Source organism: Gobio gobio (assembly GCF_949357685.1).
Source record: "Gobio gobio genome assembly, chromosome: 6".
NCBI classification, from domain to species: domain Eukaryota; kingdom Metazoa; phylum Chordata; class Actinopteri; order Cypriniformes; family Gobionidae; genus Gobio; species Gobio gobio.
Window position 1 is genome coordinate 3,254,632 of NC_137102.1, and position 22,288 is coordinate 3,276,919.

Consider the following 22,288-nt stretch of genomic DNA (forward strand, 5'->3'; position numbering starts at 1 on the left):
CATAGATATCATAATCACTGTACAGATTACTGTAGATCTCATAATCACTATGCAGATTACTGTAGATATCATAATAACTGTGCAGACTATTTTCGCCGTGACTGGCTTGACGGGGAGTAAATCACTCAATGTCGTGTTTTTAATGTGCCGTGTCTGTAAAATCGTTATTGTATAAGAGCCTAGTCGTTTATCAAGAACGCTGCTCGGGTATCAAGACGAATCATATCTCAGAGACGTCAGAGCCAGAGGCAGACGGCAGAAGGACTGGCCGAGGTAAGGCTTCTCTCACTGGGGTTAATGAGCGCTGAGCGCCCCTGTTCGCCTGGATCTCACAACTACGAAAACGCCAGATAAAATTGTAAAATAGGCGCTCTCTTTATAAATAAACCACAGATTTAATCTTTAAATAAGTACATTCTCGCCTGAAAAAGTCTTAAAACTACAATTTGTGACACATTAACAGTAGAATTGGTATTTAAGATAAGTTAAGATAGGTTGGAGGTTATCCTAACTTTAAGAAGTTATTTACGATGATTTTAAAGAACATTATTTTCATGAATATGAAATTTTATCTTAAGAACAATCATAAGAAAAAAGATAAGAACATTCTTAAGAAAAGTTTTTGGGAATACAAAATATTCTTATATTTTTTCTTAAGTTAGAAAATAAGAAGAAATTGGCAGTTAAGAATCATTTCATTCTTAAGAATGTTTCGTGAATCCGGCCCCTGGTTCGGAGCCTATTTCGACACCCAAAGCACCAGGTCTGAACCAAGAGAAGTGGTTCTTAAGCAGCACCAAATCACTGCTGGTGTAGAAGTAAGATCCGCTTGCGTCAGGGGCTGTGGTCACCGTGACCAACAAGACCAACACACACTTCTGACCGCCATTTTAGAAATAGCAGCTAATGGAGCTAACAGCGGCTCGATTGTAATCTCCGTCTATACAAATCATGGCGAGCTGCACGAATGCGTTGTATTCTCTGTGTTTTGATGCCGATGTAGGATCCTAAACACATCAATAGTGACGCAACGTTCCCCATTGTTGATGGAAGGCGTGTTCGAGATGCAGAGCGATCGCCGTATAACAACGAGTACAGCGAGAGCACACGACTCCTTATGCTTTTGAATCGCTCTTGTGGTATTTTGATATCATACGCTGATCGGTCTGCGCAGATGCATCTCGCACAAGACTGGTGTGTGTGTGTTTAACACTGAGAAAGATGAGACGTATACAGTGATCTCTCTCTAGCCGTGGAAAGGCAAACCGGTTCTTAGAAGGCTTGTCAGTCAAACCGACTAGCTCTGAACTAGCACCCGATTCATTCTGGTGGAAAAGGGGTATCAGAGCTGCAGAAAAAGTGCCCTGGTTTTAAATTTCCTTGTGTTCATTCAAGGTTATTTAACATATGACCGTTTTTGCGTCATCATGAAAGGCTTAAGTCCTAATCATTACCAGAATCAGGCTTGCCCTTCCCTTGCTTCAAGGTGGTCTTTCTCATTGTATTTACAACACTTCACAGTTTAAGCGTTGAGCAGATCAATCAATCATTGGATATGTCTGATGCATACAAAACTGGGAGCCATATGCGTGTCTCACGTCCTTATGAAGTCCAGTCTCCAAACCGGCTTTCAAGGCCTTCTGAAGAACCATTGATCATCTATGGGAAAAATCGATTTCAATTCTTGCCTAAAGTGGAATACAATCTCTGCCGCTGGTATAGAGCACAGAAAGTCCTGAAGTACAAAGACCAGGGGGACCTGAAAAGCGTAACTTTAGAGTCTGAAGCCTTGGGCTTCTATTGGGCATGCCAGGCAAAGAGGAAAGCAGGCCATTCAAGTTAAGACATATTCATACTCGGCAATCCCTGGCAGAACAATAACATGGTCTTCATCCAGCAACACACCGTCTGATAAATGAGGCTTAGAATGAACATACATTCGCCCTGATTGGGGTGAGGGTTTTGATGTCCATGAAGAAATCCCATGTGATGTCCATTATGCCCAGGATAGAGATGTGAGACACATATTGACTTAATATTCACCTCAGAGTGTTTCATTCTTTCAAAATTACACAAATACATCACTGTCTATAATTTAAAAAAGGGAGAAAGCACAACATGGAGGTTATTTCAGATCATGTTGCAGGTTATTTCAGATTATTCATTATTTAAAGGTCTAATGGGATACTTTATCCAGACCTCATGCTCAACACAATACACTCTCAGAAAAAAAGGTACAGTGGAGGTACAATTTTGTTCCTTGAAGAACAAAACGTATAACTATACCTTTAAAAGGTACACAATTGGTCCTTAGGGTACATTTAAACCATTGGCTGGCAAGTTCGGTCCTAGAGAGCCACTGTCCTGCAGAGTTTGACTCCAACCCTGAAAGACATCTATAGAAGCTCTTATTGAGAATTAGCAGAGGTTTAGATGTTGATGTTTTATTGAAAATATTTGGTCGTCATTATGGAGATCAGTGTTTTCTTTAGTTGGGCAGTTTGACTCTTAGATTTTCATGCAAGTTTGTGGTTTTTGTTACAGTGTTAACAAAACACAAAATCTGTTCAAATCAAAAGAAGTCATAAACAGAAATTGTCATGAAGAAAAATGGTTGACTAAACTCATCACTGACTAAAAATATCAATAAATAATATTGACCAACAATACTTTCAAACAGATCAGGCATTCGGAATTTTGATTTTTAAATAATTCTAGGGAGAAAAAAGTTTAGACGCACACAGATATCAAGAATCAGCATATGAATCTCAACAATGGTGACATAATTAATGCTGAAATGCATGCTGGGAGCCATGAGTTTATACTGTGGTGGTTTAGTAGGGTTGGAGTTAAACTCTGCAGGACATCAGCTCTCTAGGACCGAACTTGCCTACCCCTGACTTAGAGGTACAAAAATTTACCTTTAAGGGTACCACCCCAGTGACGGTCACTTGTACCTTAAAAGTACTCTTTTTTTGAGAGTGTATAATGGTTAAATCATAAAATATGTCTCACGATTATCACAGGGCACAGCGAATCACCGGGTGGGCAGTTTACCTTGAATTCAGACTAAAATGCTCCATCTTGGTCTCATATACCCACAAAGAATCTGGTCCCATGACACAAATGGCAAACTCTGGATGTGCTCTTGTTCATTTTATTAACGGCTTCTTGTGTTCTTCCGTCCCTCATGATCCTGACTCGTCCACCTTTATCTGCTTTATAACTCTGAAGCTAAATCAAAGTGATCACTCGCGTTTGTTTTAAATGATCTAGGGAGTTTCTTAGTCTTCCATTCCTCAACTGGAACATCCTAACACTTGGGCAATTCTCTAAATGTATGCATTTGTTTTACTTTATCTCAGGAATGGTCTTTAATCTTCATTTTAACAGCCGTCCCTCAGATTCATAGCACTTAACCGTAGGGCTTTTCTCGATAAAAGGTGTTGGTTATTTTAATTCACAGGTAAATTAAACCGTGTTCATTGTGCAATCAAAGCCTCTACATAAGAGGAATTAATATCTTTAGAAAATATTATTCCATTGTTGTATTATTTTCAATATAAAATGCAGTCACATTTGTTTAACTTTGTGGTGCAGTCTTTCAAATTAAATTAAAATGAATTTATATTTCAAATGTGCAGTCAGTTGTCATTATCTCAAATAAACCTTGGCAGGGTAATTAAGAGCCCAGCGTGAGGCGAAGGGATCTTGTATTACCCCGAAGGGGTTTAATTTGTGATAATGACTGTCTGAATGTACATTATCCCGCTTATTACACAGCTGCTTCCCAAATAAATAGGCATTAAGTATTGTTTTTTCTTTTTTTGGTCTTTTAGCCTTTATTGAAGAAGACAGCAGAGGCAGCAGGAATGTGTGGATATTATATATCCCAAATGTCCTTACCTGTCTCAACTTTGGAGTGGTCAGTCCGCTCAGTCACCTTCTCTTGACTGATGAGGTAATCAACAATCCTCACTCCGATTGGTGGCTCTGCATGATTCCACTCAATGATGATCAATGAACTGCTGGGCTCATATGAATGGGATAGCTTGAGCCTGACAAAATAAACAGAACATTTATGAAGTTTGAAATTTTACTTTGAAACCTCATTTTAGCCATTTATACTAAGCAGGGGAGGCGTTTACACATTACACAGTTGCCAAACCCTGGCATTCAGACAAGCAGGGGAATAAACTAACAATGCCGCTCGCTAGTTCTGTCGCAGCTTTGTAAAGCACATTTAAACAGTCTAACGCCGTTTCCTAACCAGACACGATGCGACAAGATTTTAAGCGCCAAAACCAGACTTGACCCGAGATCAATCAATCAAAAATCACAGCCAATCAGAAGAGCGTGTGGGCGGGCTCTCTCTGACTGCGGCCTAGTCCACATGTACATGAGTTTTTCCCTCCGTTTAAACAAAAAAATTGTGTCAAGACCACTGATCTACAGTGGCATGAAAAAGTATTCAAAATGATATTCAAACTCACTTTAAATAATTTTTACATTAAATAAAGCACTTGTCATAGGGGAGCGCAGGGACAAATCTGATTATTATATAATCTTCTATCTGTTGTTTAACAGTAGAGATGTTGTTTAATGCTGATCTAACAGCAGAAGACACGAGCCGCGATGTTGCGTTACAATGAGCCCCTATTAGAAATATGATATTATATTCTATACTTTTATGAATTATTGTGAGAAACCATGAGAAAGAGGAGAGTAAAGACTGAGAGTTAATGTTCAGAAATTATGAATTATTATTATGTTTTGAACTATGCTGTTTAGCTGCATTTAATGATGTGTTAGTTGTCAAACTCAAAAATTAGTATATTTTTACTGATTAAAAAAATGCCATTATTTTATTTGAAAAAGTTAATAGTTGTATTTTATTGTCAAAATATTTTAGTTTGTCTTGTATATTTTTTGGATTATATCAGGTCACATTTTAATCTGTTATTTGGTCATGTTATAATGAACTCCACCTATGGGGCATGTTGTCACATTTCACTTCCATTCTTTCAGGGTAAATCAAGAAAAAAGTAAACACTGTATTAATGAAACAAAACCACATAATTGTACTAGACATTTGGGAAATTAATGTGGGAAACAATAAATACTCTGAACCCCAAGTGGATTTACACAAACTGAGACAGTCAAAAAGCGTTAGGTTTCCCTACTTTGTATGTTGTTCCAGCCACAACGCCGCAAAATAAAAACAGTTTGTAAAATAGAATCGTCGTGAACCACAAAAAACTCTGATTAACATGGATTGAAAATATCATTTTTCTCACGTGTCGCGTTTGGTTTGGACACAGTGAAGGCTTATGGGGCTGTTTCAGTTCTTTTAGTGGAGTTTTGTCCACATGTTGTTTAGATATAATGTGATTATTTGGGAATGTCGTTGTTGTTCGGCCAGAAGGACTCATGCCATATAGGTTTTGGTGAAACGCCGCCACTGATATTAGGGATATTCAAACTGTAAATGACTCACATAGGCTGAGGCAGAGGAGCACATGTGGGCAGTCCATCAGTGCCAAAAGCACTGGAATCACATCGACACCAGTCATCAATAACATCTCCTTTAGCCGAGCACCACAGGACGCTCATCATGGCCTCCTGCAGAGCCTGTGGGATAAACCAAGAACATGCTCAAAGTTTGAATTTAATCATAATCATAATCATAACCACCACTAGAGTGCAGCATCTACCTGAATAATGCATCAGCATATAAACTGTATATCCTCTCTAACCTTAAACCTACCAATCACACAAACATTTATGCATTTTTACACTTATGATTTATGAGCTGTTTTCCCTCATGGGAACAATAAAATGTCCCCGCATAGAGTTTGGAAATGTACATCTTTGTGGGGACATTTTGTCCACATAACGTTGGGTTTACCTGAACCAAACACACACACACACACACACACACACACACACACACACACACACACACACACACACACACACACACACACACACACACACACACACACACACACACACACACACACACACACACACACACACACACACACACACACACACACACACACACACACACACACACACACACACACACACACACACACACACACACACACACACACACACACACACACACACACACACACACACACACTGAAAAAAATCCTTTTCTTACTTAGTATTTTTGTCTTGTTTTCAGTCCAAATATCAAAAAATCTTACATTAAGAAGCATTTACTAGACAAGCAAAAGTTTTTGTACAATTTTGGGGTAAAATAACTCAATATTATGGAAGTTTTTGCTTAAAACAAGCAAAATAATCTGCCAATGGGGTAAGCAAAATAATCTTGTTTTCTGTTTGAATTAAGATTATTTTTCTTACCCCATTGGCAGATTATTTGGCTTATTTTAAGCAAAAACTCCCTTAATTTGAGTTATTTTCCCCCAAAACAAGACAAAAACTTTTGCTTGTCTAGTAAATGCTTCTTAATGTAAGATTTTTTTGATATTTGGACTGAAAACGACAAAAATACTAAGTAAGAAAAGCATTTTTTGCAGTGCAAACACAAAACCCTAAACCGACCCATCACAGGAACTGCATTTTTACATTTTTAATAAAACATTGTTTAGTATGTTTTTAAATATGAGGACATATGAAATGTCCTCATATTTCATGTTTACGTCGTGTAATACCTGTGTCATTATACAAAATGTCCTCAAAAATCACAAACACACACACGTACGCACACACACATTCTTTGTAGCCTAATCTTTGATCAAAACGGAATTAAATTGCCATTCTTCTGAAACATCATGGTCTTTCCCTTCCAATGTATGTCATAAATTGCCTGTGTTTGTTTCATCTTCAGGAACTTTCTATTTATTTTTATCAGTCGTGTGTTTTCCTTTGTTCCGGTTTCCCGCTCCTGGTTTGTAACTATGATTCCTGATTAACGAGTCTTCAACTGCGTTCAAACACGTTGTGTATTTAATGCTGCGTTCCAGGCAAAGTCACGGAAATGTTGCAGCTTGATGTAAATAAAGCATAGCGGAGCGTCCGGGGCTAATGCTCATTTACAATCATTTCTATCGCCAGAGGTGCTCACTCCTGGCTGATCTGAGGGAAACGGAGGAGAAAAAACAGCGCATACGGCAAGAGAAGCTGTTTTATGTTTCATAAACACCGCATCTGAAGGGGCGGCCATTGTTGTTTCGCGGGCTATGGGATGTCAGAGCGTGTAACTGGGAGTTAACATGGGGTTAGTTTTAACACGCATGTTTTAACCCTTTCCACACATGTCAGAATGACCAAACTTAGTGTGTTTACTAGTTGCCATATCAACATTATTTAGAGAAAAAATAGCACCAAAATTTAAAAAATCTCTGGAAGATATTACTGAACATGTATTTAAAAAAGTACATTTCTTACTCAAGTTTAGTTTTCATCTCTGTTTTTTCTGTTTATTTAAAATAAGACAAATCTGATATCATTATAGTCTTCTATCTGTTATTTAACAGTTGAATGTTTAATGACATTTTAATCTGTCATTTGGTCATGTTATAATGTACTCCACCTATGGGGCATGTTATAATGCACCTACCTACACTCTAAAAAATGCTGGGTTAAAAATAACCCAAGTTGGGTTGAAAATGGACTAACCCAGCAATTGGGTTGTTTTAACCCAGAGGTTAGGTTAAATGTTTGCTTAAAACAACCCAATCACTGGGTTAGTCCATTTTCAACCCAACTGGGGTTGTTTTTAACCCAGCATGTTTTAGAGTGTAGTTTCACATGATTTATATGTATGATTAGAGTCAGTTTAGCCTAGTCTATAACATAATTTAAAGATATTTTGAGGTTTTTATCATCTCATGGTTTATAGTTCTTGTGGAAGTTGATTAATTTGCACTGAGGACATGATCAAATTGAATGCATATATCAATATTAATGTCTATTATATATGTTTAAGTGATGAAGAACACCTAAATATATCATTTAAGCCATTTCTTATGAATATGTGACTCATTTTATAGAAAATATGAGTAAGTAAATCATACACTCTAAAAAATGTTGGGTTGAAAATGGACTAACCCAGCAATTGGGTTGTTTTAACCCAGCATTTGTTTTTTTTTAACCCATCGGTTGGGTTAAATGTTTGCTTAAAACAACCCAATTGCTGGGTTAGACCATTTTCAACCCAACTTGGGTTGTTTTTAACCCAGCATTTTTTAGAGTGTATGGGGCATGTTGTCACATTTCACTTCCATTCTTTCGGGGTAAATCAAGTATACACTGTATTAATGAAACAAAACCACATGATTGTACTAGACATGTGTGCAATTATTGTGGGAAAAAATTTATACTCTGAACCCCAAGTGGATTTACACAAACTGAGACAGTCACAAAGCGTGAGGTTGTGCTGCTCTCCCCTATGTCGATCTAGTACGAGATCTCGGGTGGGAAGTCACAGTGGTTCCAGTGCACTTTCCCGGGTCGAAGGTTGGAAAAACACGGATTACGGGCTGCCTGGAACGCAGCATAAGTTCCTCTCGTTCCTTCAGTTGATGTCTGCTTTTGTGTGTGTGTGTGTGTAGGCACTCAGTGTGTATTACATTGCCTTTGGTTTTATTAAAGAACCTTTTGTTTGTAGAAACCAGTTTGAACCTTTTTCATCATCTTCATCTGAACCGGATTGTGACAGTATGAAGAGAAAGAGGGAAAAATATATATTAGGTTAATTATTAAATTACATTACAATACAATTAAATGATAATAATAGTTCACAATATTTGACTGCATTTTGATCAAACAAAAGCAGCCTTGGTGAGCCTTCTTTCAAAAACATCTTTAAAAAGTACAAAAAAATAAATACAGTTTTCTTTTTTTTCAAAATATAAATGTCTTTATTGAAATACTTTTGAAATAATTGTAAAAAATCAAATAAACTGACTATATAGGCTATATGTTTGATTGTTTATTTTACAATGATGGGATATTTCTGAGGGATTGGACACATTTAATTGGCGGCCATTTTCTCCGTCTTTGAGCGGCGTTCTGTCTTTAATGAGCACCACCTGCTGGCTTCACTAACACACACTGTCCGCCAGCAACCTTTGTTTCCTCAGGAGGTCTGAGAGCAAGAGGGTGAGCACATCATTATGACCGGTACCTGGTAGGTCTCGTTGCCGTTGACCAGCTCGTAGATTGGCGTGGCTTTGGTGATGTTGAGCAGCACAGGTTCTGCGGGACGGGCAGGCCCAGGGCTCATGTGGCAGAGGTGGCAGGACAGCGGGCACTGGCCCTGACTGCTGCAGTCCATACGCACCCCTGCCGCCATGCGCTTGGCACCCGAGTCCAGCAGACTGGCAATGTACGCTGGGTAAGTGAGCGTGCGTGGCTCTTTGTCCCGCTCCTCCGACTCGTCTGACGGAGAGTTTCCTGAAAAAAGAGAATTCCACATGATTTTAAACCAAAAAATGACAGTAAGAATCATTCAGACTAGGGCTATATATATATTTAGATTTATGAAATTATTATAAAGTAATCCTACAAAAAAACTAATGAAAAAAAGTCAACAATAATATAAAAGTAAATAATTCAATAAAAAAACTGAAAATACTATTACAAATGTATTTCAAGTTTTCAAATCTGAATAAATAAATTATCTAAAAAAGGAATATGCAAAATAAGCTGAATAATTACATCATCTATCCATCATAAAAGTGCATCTATCATCATAAAAATGCATCTATCATTCATAAAAGTGCATCTATCATCATAAAAGTGCATCTATCCATCATAAAGTGCATCTATTCATCATAAATTGCATCTATCCTTCATAAAGGAGCATCCATCCATCATAAAAGTGCATCTATCTTCATAAAAGAAAATCTATCCATTATAAAAGTGCATCTGTCCATCATAAAGTGCACCTGTCCATCATAAAAGTGCATCTATCATCATAAAAGTGCATCTATCCATCATAAAAGTGCATCCATCCATCATAAAAGTGCATCTATTAATCATAAAAGTGCATCTATCCATCATAAAAGTGCATCTATCCATCATAAAAGTGCATCTATTAATCATAAAAGTGCATCTATCCATCATAAAAGTGCATCTATCCATCATAAAAGTGTATCTATCCATCATAAAAGTGCATCTATTAATCATAAAAGTGCATCTATCCATCATAAAAGTGCATCTATCCATCATAAAAGTGTATCTATCCATCATAAAAGTGCATCTATCCATCATAAAAGTGCATCTATCCATCATAAAAGTGCATCTATTAATCATAAAAGTGCATCTATCCATCATAAAAGTGCATCTATCCATCATAAAAGTGTATCTATCCATCATAAAAGTGCATCTATCCATCATAAAAGTGCATCCATCCATCATAAAAGTGCATCCATCCATCATAAAAGTGCATCTATCCATCATAAATGTGCATCCATTCATCATAAAAGTGCATCCATTCATCATAAAAGTGCATCCATCCATCATAAAAGTGCATCTATCATCATAAAAGTGCATCTATCCATCATAAAAGTGCATCTATCATCATAAAAGTGCATCTATCCATCATAAAAGGGAATCTATCTATCATAAAAGTGCATCTATCCATCATAAAAGTGCATCCATCCATCATAAAGTGCATCTATCCATCATAAAAGTGCATCTATCCATCATAAAAGTGCATCTATCATCATAAAAGTGCATCCATCCATCATAAAAGTGCATCCATCCATCATAAAAGTGCATCTATCATCATAAAAGTGCATCTATCCATCATAAAAGTGCATCCATCCATCATAAAAGTGCATCTATCATCATAAAAGTGAATCTATCCATCATAAAAGTGCATCTATCATCATAAAAGTGCATCCATCCATCATAAAAGTGCATCTATCATCATAAAAGTGCATCTATCCATCATAAAAGTGCATCTGTCATCATAAAAGTGCATCCATCCATCATAAAAGTGCATCCATCCGTCATAAAAGTGCATCTATCCATCATAAAAGTGCATCCATCCATCATAAAGTGCATCTATCCATCATAAAAGTGCATCTATCCATCATAAAAGTGCATCCATCCATCATAAAAGTGCATCTATCCATCATAAAGTGCATCTATCCATCATAAAAGTGCATCTATCCATCATAAAGTGCATCTATCCATCATAAAAGTGCATCTATCCATCATAAAAGTGAATCTATCCATCATAAAAGTGCATCTATCCATCATAAAGTGCATCTATCCATCATAAAGTGAATCTATCCATCATAAAAGTGCATCTATCCATCATTAAAGTGCATCTATCCATCATTAAAGTGCATCTATCCATCATAAAAGTGCATCTATCCATCATAAAAGTGCATCTATCCATCATTAAAGTGCATCTATCCATCATTAAAGTGCATCTATCCATCATTAAAGTGCATCTATCCATCATAAAAGTGCATCTATCCATCATAAAAGTGAATCTATCCATCATAAAAGTGCATCTATCCATCATTAAAGTGCATCTATCCATCATTAAAGTGCATCTATCCATCATAAAAGTGCATCTATCCATCATAAAAGTGCATCTATCCATCATAAAAGTGAATCTATCCATCATAAAAGTGAATCTATCCATCATTAAAGTGCATCTATCCATCATTAAAGTGCATCTATCCATCATTAAAGTGCATCTATCCATCATTAAAGTGCATCTATCCATCATAAAAGTGCATCTATCCATCATAAAAGTGAATCTATCCATCATAAAAGTGAATCTATCCATCATAAAAGTGCATCTATCCATCATTAAAGTGCATCTATCCATCATTAAAGTGCATCTATCCATCATAAAAGCATATCAATATGTGCTCTCTCAGCAGTTTCAAACACTGAATCATCTTTTAAAACTATAAAGCCTTGCTTCTATTTTAAGCCCATCCCAAATTAAAATATAAGGCCCTACTTTAAGGATCTGAAGTTCACGGCGCAGGAGCTCTTAGGGCGTGTCTGAATCCACTTTTGCTAGTTTAACGACGGGAAAAACGGTCGGTGCGCCGGCTCATGATCCAGAAGGGTCGTCCCTCGTCTCTTAATGAGTCATGGGTGTGTTTTGGGTGTAACGGTCAATAAACCAATCAGAGCCTCATCTCCCTTTCCCTTTAAAAGCCAGTTGTGCTCACGCCATGGCAGATTCACTGTTGACATGAGGAGAGAATGAACGCTTCTCCAGAGAGGAATACTTTTATTTTTAATATTTGGCATGTGTGTGTGCTGCTGCGCATCTCTGTGTGTGTAATAATCAGAGTGTGTGTGTGTGTGTGTGCTGCTGCGCATCCCTGTGTGTGTAATATTCAGTGTAGGCGTGTTGTGCTCCACCTATAGGCTCATATCACTAACACGCTCTTTAAATAACACACAAATTCTGCACTATTGACTTTAGAGCAGGTGTGTGTGTGTGTGTGTGTGTGTGTGTTGGTCAGTGTTTTCAGTTCCTCCAATAGCAGCTCCAGCAATGCTCCTGATCACACCTGGTGTTCAGACGCCCGTGAGGGAACAGATGAGCAGAGCATTTGAGATTTCAACAACGTGAACATAAGACCTGCGCCAAACTAGCAAAAAACAATTGCGTTGCGCCTGGCGTCACATATAGGGCCCTACATATTAAAGTACTATTATAAATGTATTTAATTGATCAAGTTTAAATAATCAAAATAATGAATCAATTTAAACTACAACTCAGACACTAAATCATCATTTGAGCATAAAATGAAACTCTACATTTATTCTGTAAAGTTTTTTTCTTCATCCCAAAAGTGTATGAACTCATAGTTGCTTACGCTGCAGACCTCCACACACACACAGAAATCAATCCGCAAGTTCAACTGCCAATTAGGGAATACCCTTTCACTGCAGCACACTTTAATAAAAGACACACACACTCAGGAGACGCACACACACACAAAACAAACCACACAGAGATTTTACGAGTCAACAGTGTGAGAAGAAAATGCACCGTGAGAACCCATTATTCCTTCAGCCTTTCCCAATATCAGATGAGCCACGTTTAGCCCACCATTTTGCATGAGGGAAATGAAAATGCAACCTCAGTACACTAAAATGAAGTACACTATCCATCACAAAAGTGCATCTATCCATCATAAAAGTGCATCTATCCATCACAAAAGTGCATCTATCCATCATAAAACTGCATCTATCCATCACAAAAGTGCATCTATCCATCATAAAAGTGCATCTATCCATAATGAAAGTGCATCTATCCATCATAAAAGTGCATCTATCCATCATAAAAGTGCATCTATCCATCATGAAAGTGCATCTATCATCATAAAACTGCATCTATCCATCACAAAAGTGCATCTATCCATCATAAAAGTGCATCTATCCATCATGAAAGTGCCTCTATCCATCATAAAAGTGCATCTATCCATCATGAAAGTGCATCTATCCATCATAAAAGTGCATCTATCCATCATGAAAGTGCATCTATCCATCATAAAAGTGAATCTATCCATCATAAAAGTGCATCTTTCCATCATGAAAGTGCATCTATCATCATAAAAGTACATCTATCCATCATGAAAGTGCATCTATCCATCATAAAAGTGAATCTATCCATCATAAAAGTGCATCTATCCATCATGAAAGTGCATCTATCCATCATAAAAGTGCATCTATCCATCATAAAAGTGCATCTATCCATCATGAAAGTGCATCTATCATCATAAAAGTGCATCTATTAATCATAAAAGTGCATCTATCCATCATAAAAGTACATCTATCCATCATAAAAGTGTATCTATCCATCATAAAAGTGCATCCATCCATCATAAATGTGCATCCATTCATCATAAAAGTGCATCCATCCATCATAAAAGAGCATCCATCCATCATAAAAGTGCATCCATCCATCATAAAAGTGCATCTATCCATCATGAAAGTGCATCTATCCATCATAAAAGTGAATCTATCCATCATAAAAGTGCATCTTTCCATCATGAAAGTGCATCTATCATCATAAAAGTACATCTATCCATCATGAAAGTGCATCTATCCATCATAAAAGTGCATCTATCCATCATAAAAGTGCATCTATCCATCATAAAAGTGCATCTATCCATCATGAAAGTGCATCTATCCATCATAAAAGTGCATCTATCCATCATAAAAGTGCATCTATCCATCATGAAAGTGCATCTATCATCATAAAAGTGCATCTATTCATCATAAAAGTGCATCTATCCATCATAAAAGTACATCTATCCATCATAAAAGTGTATCTATCCATCATAAAAGTGCATCCATCCATCATAAAAGTGCATCTTTCCATCATGAAAGTGCATCTATCATCATAAAAGTACATCTATCCATCATGAAAGTGCATCTATCCATCATAAAAGTGCATCTATCCATCATAAAAGTGCATCTATCCATCATAAAAGTGCATCTATCCATCATGAAAGTGTATCTATCCATCATAAAAGTGCATCTATCCATCATAAAAGTGCATCTATCCATCATGAAAGTGCATCTATCATCATAAAAGTGCATCTATCCATCATAAAAGTGCATCTATCCATCATAAAAGTACATCTATCCATCATAAAAGTGTATCTATCCATCATAAAAGTGCATCCATCCATCATAAATGTGCATCCATTCATCATAAAAGTGCATCCATCCATCATAAAAGAGCATCCATCCATCATAAAAGTGCATCTATCCATCATAAAAGTGCATCTATCCATCATAAAAGTGCATCCATCCATCATAAAAGTGCATCTATCCATCATAAAAGTGCATCTATCCATCATAAAAGTGCATCTATCCATCATAAAAGTGCATCTATCCATCATGAAAGTGCATCTATCCATCATAAAAGTGCATCTATCCATCATAAAAGTGCATCTATCCATCATGAAAGTGCATCTATCATCATAAAAGTGCATCTATTAATCATGAAAGTTCCTCCATTCCTGACACTTTGGACCCTCTTCAGTTTGCCTATCGTCCCAATAGATCGACTGAAGATGCCATTTCTCACGTCCTTCACTCCTGCCTCACTCACATCGACAGCAAAAGTGGGAACTATGTCAGGCTGCTATTTATTGACTATAGCTCAGCCTTTAACACCATAGTTCCCATTAAGCTAACACACAAACTCCTGGATCTAGGCCTGAATTCTTCTCTCTGCCTCTGGATTGAAGATTTCCTCACTGGCAGACCCCAGGCGGTGAGAGTAGGCCAGTTCACCTCCACCTCCATCACCCTGAGTGTTGGAGCTCCACAGGGCTGTGTGCTGAGTCCCCTGCTCTACTCTCTCTACACCCATGACTGTTTGTCCACACACAGCTCCACCTCGATCATCAAGTTTGCTGATGATACTGTTGTCCTGGGTCTCATCTCCAACAACAATGAGACGGCATACTTGGACGAAGTGGAGCAACTGACATCATGGTGCCAGGACAACTGTCTCTCTCTGAATGTTAACAAGACCAAAGAACTGATTGTGGACTTCAGGAAGAGACAGCATCGGTCATACTCCCCTCTCATGATCAGCGGGACACCGGTAGAGAGAGTGAGCAGCTTCAAATACCTGGGTGTGAACATCTCCGAGGATCTGACCTGGACTACACACATCCAGACACAGGTGAAAAAAGCCAGGCAAAGACTGTACCACCTGCGCCAGCTGAGGAAATTCAGGGTTTCACCAGCCATCCTGAAAACTTTCTATCGAGGGGCGATAGAAAGTGTCCTGACTCAGTGCATCACAGCGTGGTACGGGAACAGCACCAGTCACGACTGCAAAGCCCTGCAAAGAGTGGTGCGCTTATCCGAGCGCATCTCAGGCTCAGCTCTCCCGTCTCTGCAGGACATCTTCACCAAACGCTGCAGAGGTAGAGCTACTAAAATCATCAGAGACATTAATCACCCTGCAAACTCTCACTTCACCCTGCTGCCATCTGGTAAGCGCTTCCGTAGCCTGATGGCAAAGACTGAAAGACTCAGGAGGAGTTTCTTCCCCCAGGCCATCAGACTCCTGAACTCAGTCACGTGACTCACTTCACCCCCGCACACACATAAACATACAGTCTTTTAACATTAACATCCACACACTGCAATTGCACTGCACTTTACGTCCCTATTGTTACTGCGTAACAACCTGTAATAAACCTTGCACATTATACTTCTTTATATATACATATTATATATTTTATGTTAACCACTTATTTTTAAGTCTACAGTTTATCTCACTTATCATATCCACATATTTTTTATATTTTTATTTTTATCTTATTTCCTATTTTTATCTTTTACTTGATTTATTTATAATTCTACTTATGTTAATACTTTTTATTCTAATTTTATTCTATTTCTATTTAATTTCTTGTAACTGTTATTTGCACTGTCCATGGAGCGGACCTGTTTACATTTCACTGCCAGTTGTATATTGTGTATATAACTGTGTATGTGACAAATAAAACTCTTGAATCTTGAATCTTGAATCTTGAAGTGCATCTATCCATCATAAAAGTGCATCTATCCATCATGAAAGTGCATCTATCCATCATAAAAGTGCATCTATCCATCATAAAAGTACATCTATCCATCATAAAAGTGTATCTATCCATCATAAAAGTGCATCCATCCATCATAAATGTGCATCCATTCATCATAAAAGTGCATCCATCCATCATAAAAGAGCATCCATCCATCATAAAAGTGCATCTATCCATCATAAAAGTGCATCTATCCATCATAAAAGTGCATCCATCCATCATAAAAGTGCATCTATCCATCATAAAAGTGCATCTATCCATCATAAAAGTGCATCTATCCATCATAAAAGTGCATCTATCCATCATGAAAGTGCATCTATCCATCATAAAAGTGCATCTATCCATCATAAAAGTGCATCTATCCATCATGAAAGTGCATCTATCATCATAAAAGTGCATCTATTAATCATAAAAGTGCATCTATCCATCATAAAAGTACATCTATCCATCATAAAAGTGTATCTATCCATCATAAAAGTGCATCCATCCATCATAAATGTGCATCCATTCATCATAAAAGTGCATCCATCCATCATAAAAGAGCATCCATCCATCATAAAAGTGCATCCATCCATCATAAAAGTGCATAAAAGTGCATCCATCCATCATAAAAGTGCATCTATCCATCATAAAAGTGCATCCATCCATCATACAACCACAAATCAGAAAAAGTTGGGACAGTATGGAAAACGAAAAAAAGAAAAGAAAAAAGAAGTGATTTCTAAATTTACTTTGACTTGTATTTCATTGCAGACAATATGAACACAAAATATTTCATGTTTTGTCTGGTCAACTTCATGTCATTTGTAAATATGCATCCTTTCCTGTCATTCAGACCTGCAACACATTTAAAAAAAAGTTGGGACAGTAAAGCATTTACCACTTTGTAATGTTGCCATTCCTTTTCACAACACTTAAAAGACGTTTAGGGACTGAAGACACCAAGTGATGAAGTGTTTCAGGTGTAATTTTGTCCCATTCTTCCTGCAAACAAGTCTTAAGGTGGGCAACAGTACGGGGTCTTCCACACATTCTCTATTGGAGACAGGTCGGGACTGAGGCAGGCCAGTCAAGTACCCAAACCCTCTTCCTCCGCAGCCAGGACTGCAGAATGTGTGCAGAATGTGGTTTTGCATTGTCTTGTTGAAATATGCATGGACGTCCCTGGAAAAGATGTCTTCTTGAATGCAGCATATTATGCTCCAAAATCTCTATGTACTTTTCAGCATTAATGGTGCCTTCACAGAAGTGCAAGTCACCTTTGCCAAGGGCACTGACACAACCCCATCCCATGACAGACCCTGGCTTTTGGACTTGTTGCTGGTAACAGTCTGGATGATCCTTTTCTTCTTTGGTCCGGAGCACACGGCGTCCATTCCTCCCAAAAAATACCTGAAATACTGCTTCATCTGACCACAGTACACGTTTCCACTGTGTGATGGTCCATCCCAGATGCCTCCGAGCCCAGAGAAGTCGACGGCGCTTCTGGACACTGTTAACATAGGGCTTCCTTTTGGCACAGTACAGTTTTAACTGGCATTTGTGGATGTAACTACGTATTGTGGTACTTGACAAAGGTTTGCCAAAGTAGTCCTGAGCCCATGTGGTGATATGGCTTCTAGATGATGACGATTCTTGATGCAGTGCCGCCTGAGGGATCGGAGATCACGGTTGTTCAGCTTAGGCTTGCGCCCTTGTCCTTTACACACTGAAATTCCTCCAGATTCCTTGAATCTTTGAATTATGGTATGCACTGTTGAATGTGAAATATCCAAATCTCTTCCTATCTTTCTTAGAGGAACATTGTTTTTAAACATTTCAATAATTTTCTCACGTATTTGTTGGCAAACTGGCGATCCTCAGCCCATCTTTGCTCCTAAAGGATTAAACCTTTCTTGGATGCTGCTTTTGTACCAAATCATAATTACAATCACCTGTTGACATCACATCATTATTTAACTATTTTACCTCATTACTAGCCCTAAATTGCTCCTGCCCCAACTTTTTTTTAAATGTGTTGCAGGTCTGAATGACAGGAAAGGATGCATATTTACAAATGACATGAAGTTGACCAGACAAAACATGAAATATTTTGTGTTCATATTGTCTGCAATGAAATACAAGTCAAAGTAAATTTAGAAATCACTTCTTTTTTTCTTTTTTTTTGCGTTTTCCATACTGTCCCAACTTTTTCTGATTTGGGGTTGTAAAAGTGCATCTATCCGTCATAAAAGTGCATGTAAACCTGTCAATCAGTCCACCCAAATTCACAGTCACAAAGTTTTACTTTTACTTTTGTATTATTGTGGGAGAATCTGAGCAGTTGTTCTTTTGTTATTCAATATCAAAGCATGATCTGGTCTGCGCAAACGGACACACATTTGTCCTTTTGTGAGTTCCTCAAGCCCTCCTCTCAAGCTCTTCACAAAAACACGACGCCGTCTTAATTACTCATATAATTCTGAATCATCTAAAGTGTATCTTCCATTGTATGTCTTTGATGAAAAGCACTGTAGCTGTGCCAAGAAAACACAAAGCTCTTTAAAAAAAGGTTCCTCAAAGTTAATGTCTTAAAAGGCCTGGAAATTGCAAATTTTGGATGTCAATCAGAACGCCCGAGCCTCTCTGAAAATACTAATGTGTTAAAAGTGTTTCATCAAATTGGATGCCAGCTGTAGATTAAGAAGGCATTACCAATATTACGCTTAGCCGGTGCTTTAATTAGACAGAGCGAGAGACTGAAAAAACGCAAGAAGTGGGGAAGAAGAAACAGAGAAGGCTGGGAAAAGAGAGCGGGAGAAACAGTGGGAGAGCAGTACACTCGACAGTGTGCCAATTTGCTTTGACATATTTTCTCTCCAGCTCTGGGTTTTGACAGTTATGAAACCGGCATGATGCATTGCAGGCCAAATTAAAACAGGAGAGTGAAGGAAAACATCTCATTAGATAACTTTCATTTTCGGCAGGTGATTTGCATGAAAAAGCCCAGAAAATCTTGTCATCTGTGGAGTCTCTTTAAGCTCAGAGCTTTTCCCGGTGAGGAAAAAGCCTTTGATATTCTCACTGGTTTGAAGGATTGCCATTTATGACTGCATGCAAATTGTCAGCTGTGACAAAGGTGAGCATTCAGAAATTCCTGGGTATTTTTATCACCTCGAGTATAGAAATCCCCTAAAATGAGGCATGCATTAAACAGACTGAACACCAGATGGCGCAAGAGCTCCGTAGGAGGAGATGCCCATGAAACCTGAAAGGAGGGGGCGACCTAACAAATTGCATTATGTCTGCACGGATCCGAAAACACAATCTACACGGTAAAGTACGAAGATAATGAACATTGCCTCCGCTTTTCTCATGTTTTTTGACAAGTGGAAAAGGATGAAGCATCACAATCGAAAGTCATGAATTGCTCTGCGTGCATCCAGAACCCAAGGACTCACCAGAGCTTTCAGTCAATAATCGGGACGTTTAAGCGCCACAGTCGAGCCATTTAAATGTGCTGCAATGTTGGATGTATTTGAACACTTTAGAAAATCCTTGACAAGCCAATCTAGCAGGAAGACGTGATTATCACACGATCCTTATTCAAGCACCCGCTCTGCTCCCTGTGTAGGGGAGACTGGGGACGGATGCAACAGCATTATCTTCAGTTTCTCAGAGACGACATTTTAATACATTAAACCCAAATCTGTCAGCTACCCACCGACACCGCTGGAACATGCATATGATCAGATACATATGATTTATACTCGAATGAGTCAAATGTTGCAACTGACCACATAAGGGGACGGTTGCAACATTCATTTAAATTAAATAATTCCTTTATCACATTACAATTTCTATAATACTATAATATCCTTGCATAAAAGCACATCAATCCATCATAAAAGTGCATCTATCCATCATAAAAGTGCATCTATCCATCATAAAAGTGCATCTATCCATCATAAAAGTGCATCAATCCATCATAAAAGTGCATCTATCCATCATAAAAGTGCATCTATCCATCATAAAAGTGCATCTATCCATCATAAAAGTGCATCTATCCATCATAAAAGAGCATCCATCCATCATAAAAGAGCATCCATCCATCCATCATAAAAGTGCATCCGTCCATCATAAAAGAGCATCCATCCATCATAAAAGAGCATCCATCCATCATAAAAGAGCATCCATCCATCATAAAAGAGCATCCATCCATCATAAAAGAGCATCCATCCATCATAAAAGTGCATCCGTCCATCATAAAAGTGCATCCGTCCATCATAAAAGAGCATCCATCCATCATAAAAGAGCATCCATCCATCATAAAAGTGCATCCGTCCATCATAAAAGTGCATCCGTCCATCATAAAAGAGCATCCATCCATCATAAAAGAGCATCCATCCATCATAAAAGTGCATCCATCCATAATAAAAGTGCATCCATCCATCATAAATGTGCATCTATCATCATAAAAGTGCATCCGTCCATCATAAAAGAGCATCCATCAATCATAAAAGTTAATTCATCCATCATAAAAGTGCATCTATCTATCTATCTATCATAAAAGTGCATCTATCTATCATAAAAGTGCATCTATCATCATACAAGTGCATCTATCCATCATAAAAGTGCATCTATCCATCATAAAAGTGCATCTATCTATCTATCATAAAAGTGCATCTATCTATCTATCATAAAAGTGCATCTATCTATCTATCATAAAAGTGCATCTATCCATCATAAAAGTGCATCTATCCATCATAAAAGTGCATCTATCTATCTATCATAAAAGTGCATCTATCTATCTATCATAAAAGTGCATCTATCATCATAAAAGTGCATCTATCCATCATAAAAGTGCATCTATCCATCATAAAAGTGCATCTATTCATCATAAAAGTGCATCTATCCATCATAAAAGTGCATCTATCCATCATAAAAGTGCATCTATTCATCATAAAAGTGCATCCATCCATCATAAAAATGCATCTATCAATCAGAAAAGTGCATCTATCCATCATAAAAGTGCATCCATCCATCATAAAAGTGCATCCATCCATCATAAAAGTGCATCTATCCATCATAAAAGTGCATCTATCCTTCATTCTTTCCATCATTCCTGACTGAAGGGATAAGGAATGTTGCAACCGTCCTCTCTCTCTCTCTCTTGTGTTGTTAGTGTATGTCGGCACTAATGTCTAATCAGAGTGAGTCGAGTGCTAGTCTAAATACTCTTCCAGCCAGTCCCTTTCCATCTCAGTTCTCTCGCCTCTCCCGACCAGGCTTTCAATCGTCCTCGTGTTCCTCTTCTTCCCCAGGTTTAAGCACATGGCTATAGCTGCGGGTCTTAACTGACATGCCCCTCTGTCTCTTAATAAAAGCTGCCGGTGTGGTACAGGTGAGACGGACTGGGTTTATTTACCTGTGATTGGGCCTGCCTGCAGACACAAAGAGCAGTGACATCTTGTTTGTGAGGGGCGAGGGCTAAACTAATTCATCTTAGAGCCTGAGACTCGTGTGCAATCTGACATGCTAGGCTGAGGGGCTTGAATCTAAAGCAATTTGCAACAGATCCTGACCTGCCTTGCATAGAACTGGCCGAGGGCTTTATTTTTATTCTCAAACAAGAGTGACGAGGCTTATGTTTAAGCCTTATTGCACAGTAATTGTCACAATGTACAACACGGGGCACTGTTTTGAGTCAGGAGAGACTGACA

General features: G+C 38.1%; 1 protein-coding gene across 6 annotated transcripts in view; it reads right to left on the bottom strand.

Annotated features, from left to right (window-relative positions):
- Window positions 1-22,288, bottom strand: part of astn1 (astrotactin 1) — a 463,883-nt gene that overhangs the window by 69,528 nt on the left and 372,067 nt on the right. For 3 of the 6 annotated variants that reach the window (XM_079819008.1, XM_079819011.1, XM_079819007.1), the window contains 4 exons: window positions 9,167-9,435; window positions 8,635-8,679; window positions 5,498-5,631; window positions 3,907-4,058 (listed from right to left, as the gene is read on the bottom strand). In XM_079819008.1, coding sequence (XP_079675134.1) covers window positions 3,907-4,058; window positions 5,498-5,631; window positions 8,635-8,679; window positions 9,167-9,435 — 600 coding nt within the window. The remainder of the gene's footprint in view (window positions 1-3,906; window positions 4,059-5,497; window positions 5,632-8,634; window positions 8,680-9,166; window positions 9,436-22,288) is intronic. The other 3 variants (XM_079819010.1, XM_079819012.1, XM_079819009.1) reach the window with 1 other exon arrangement.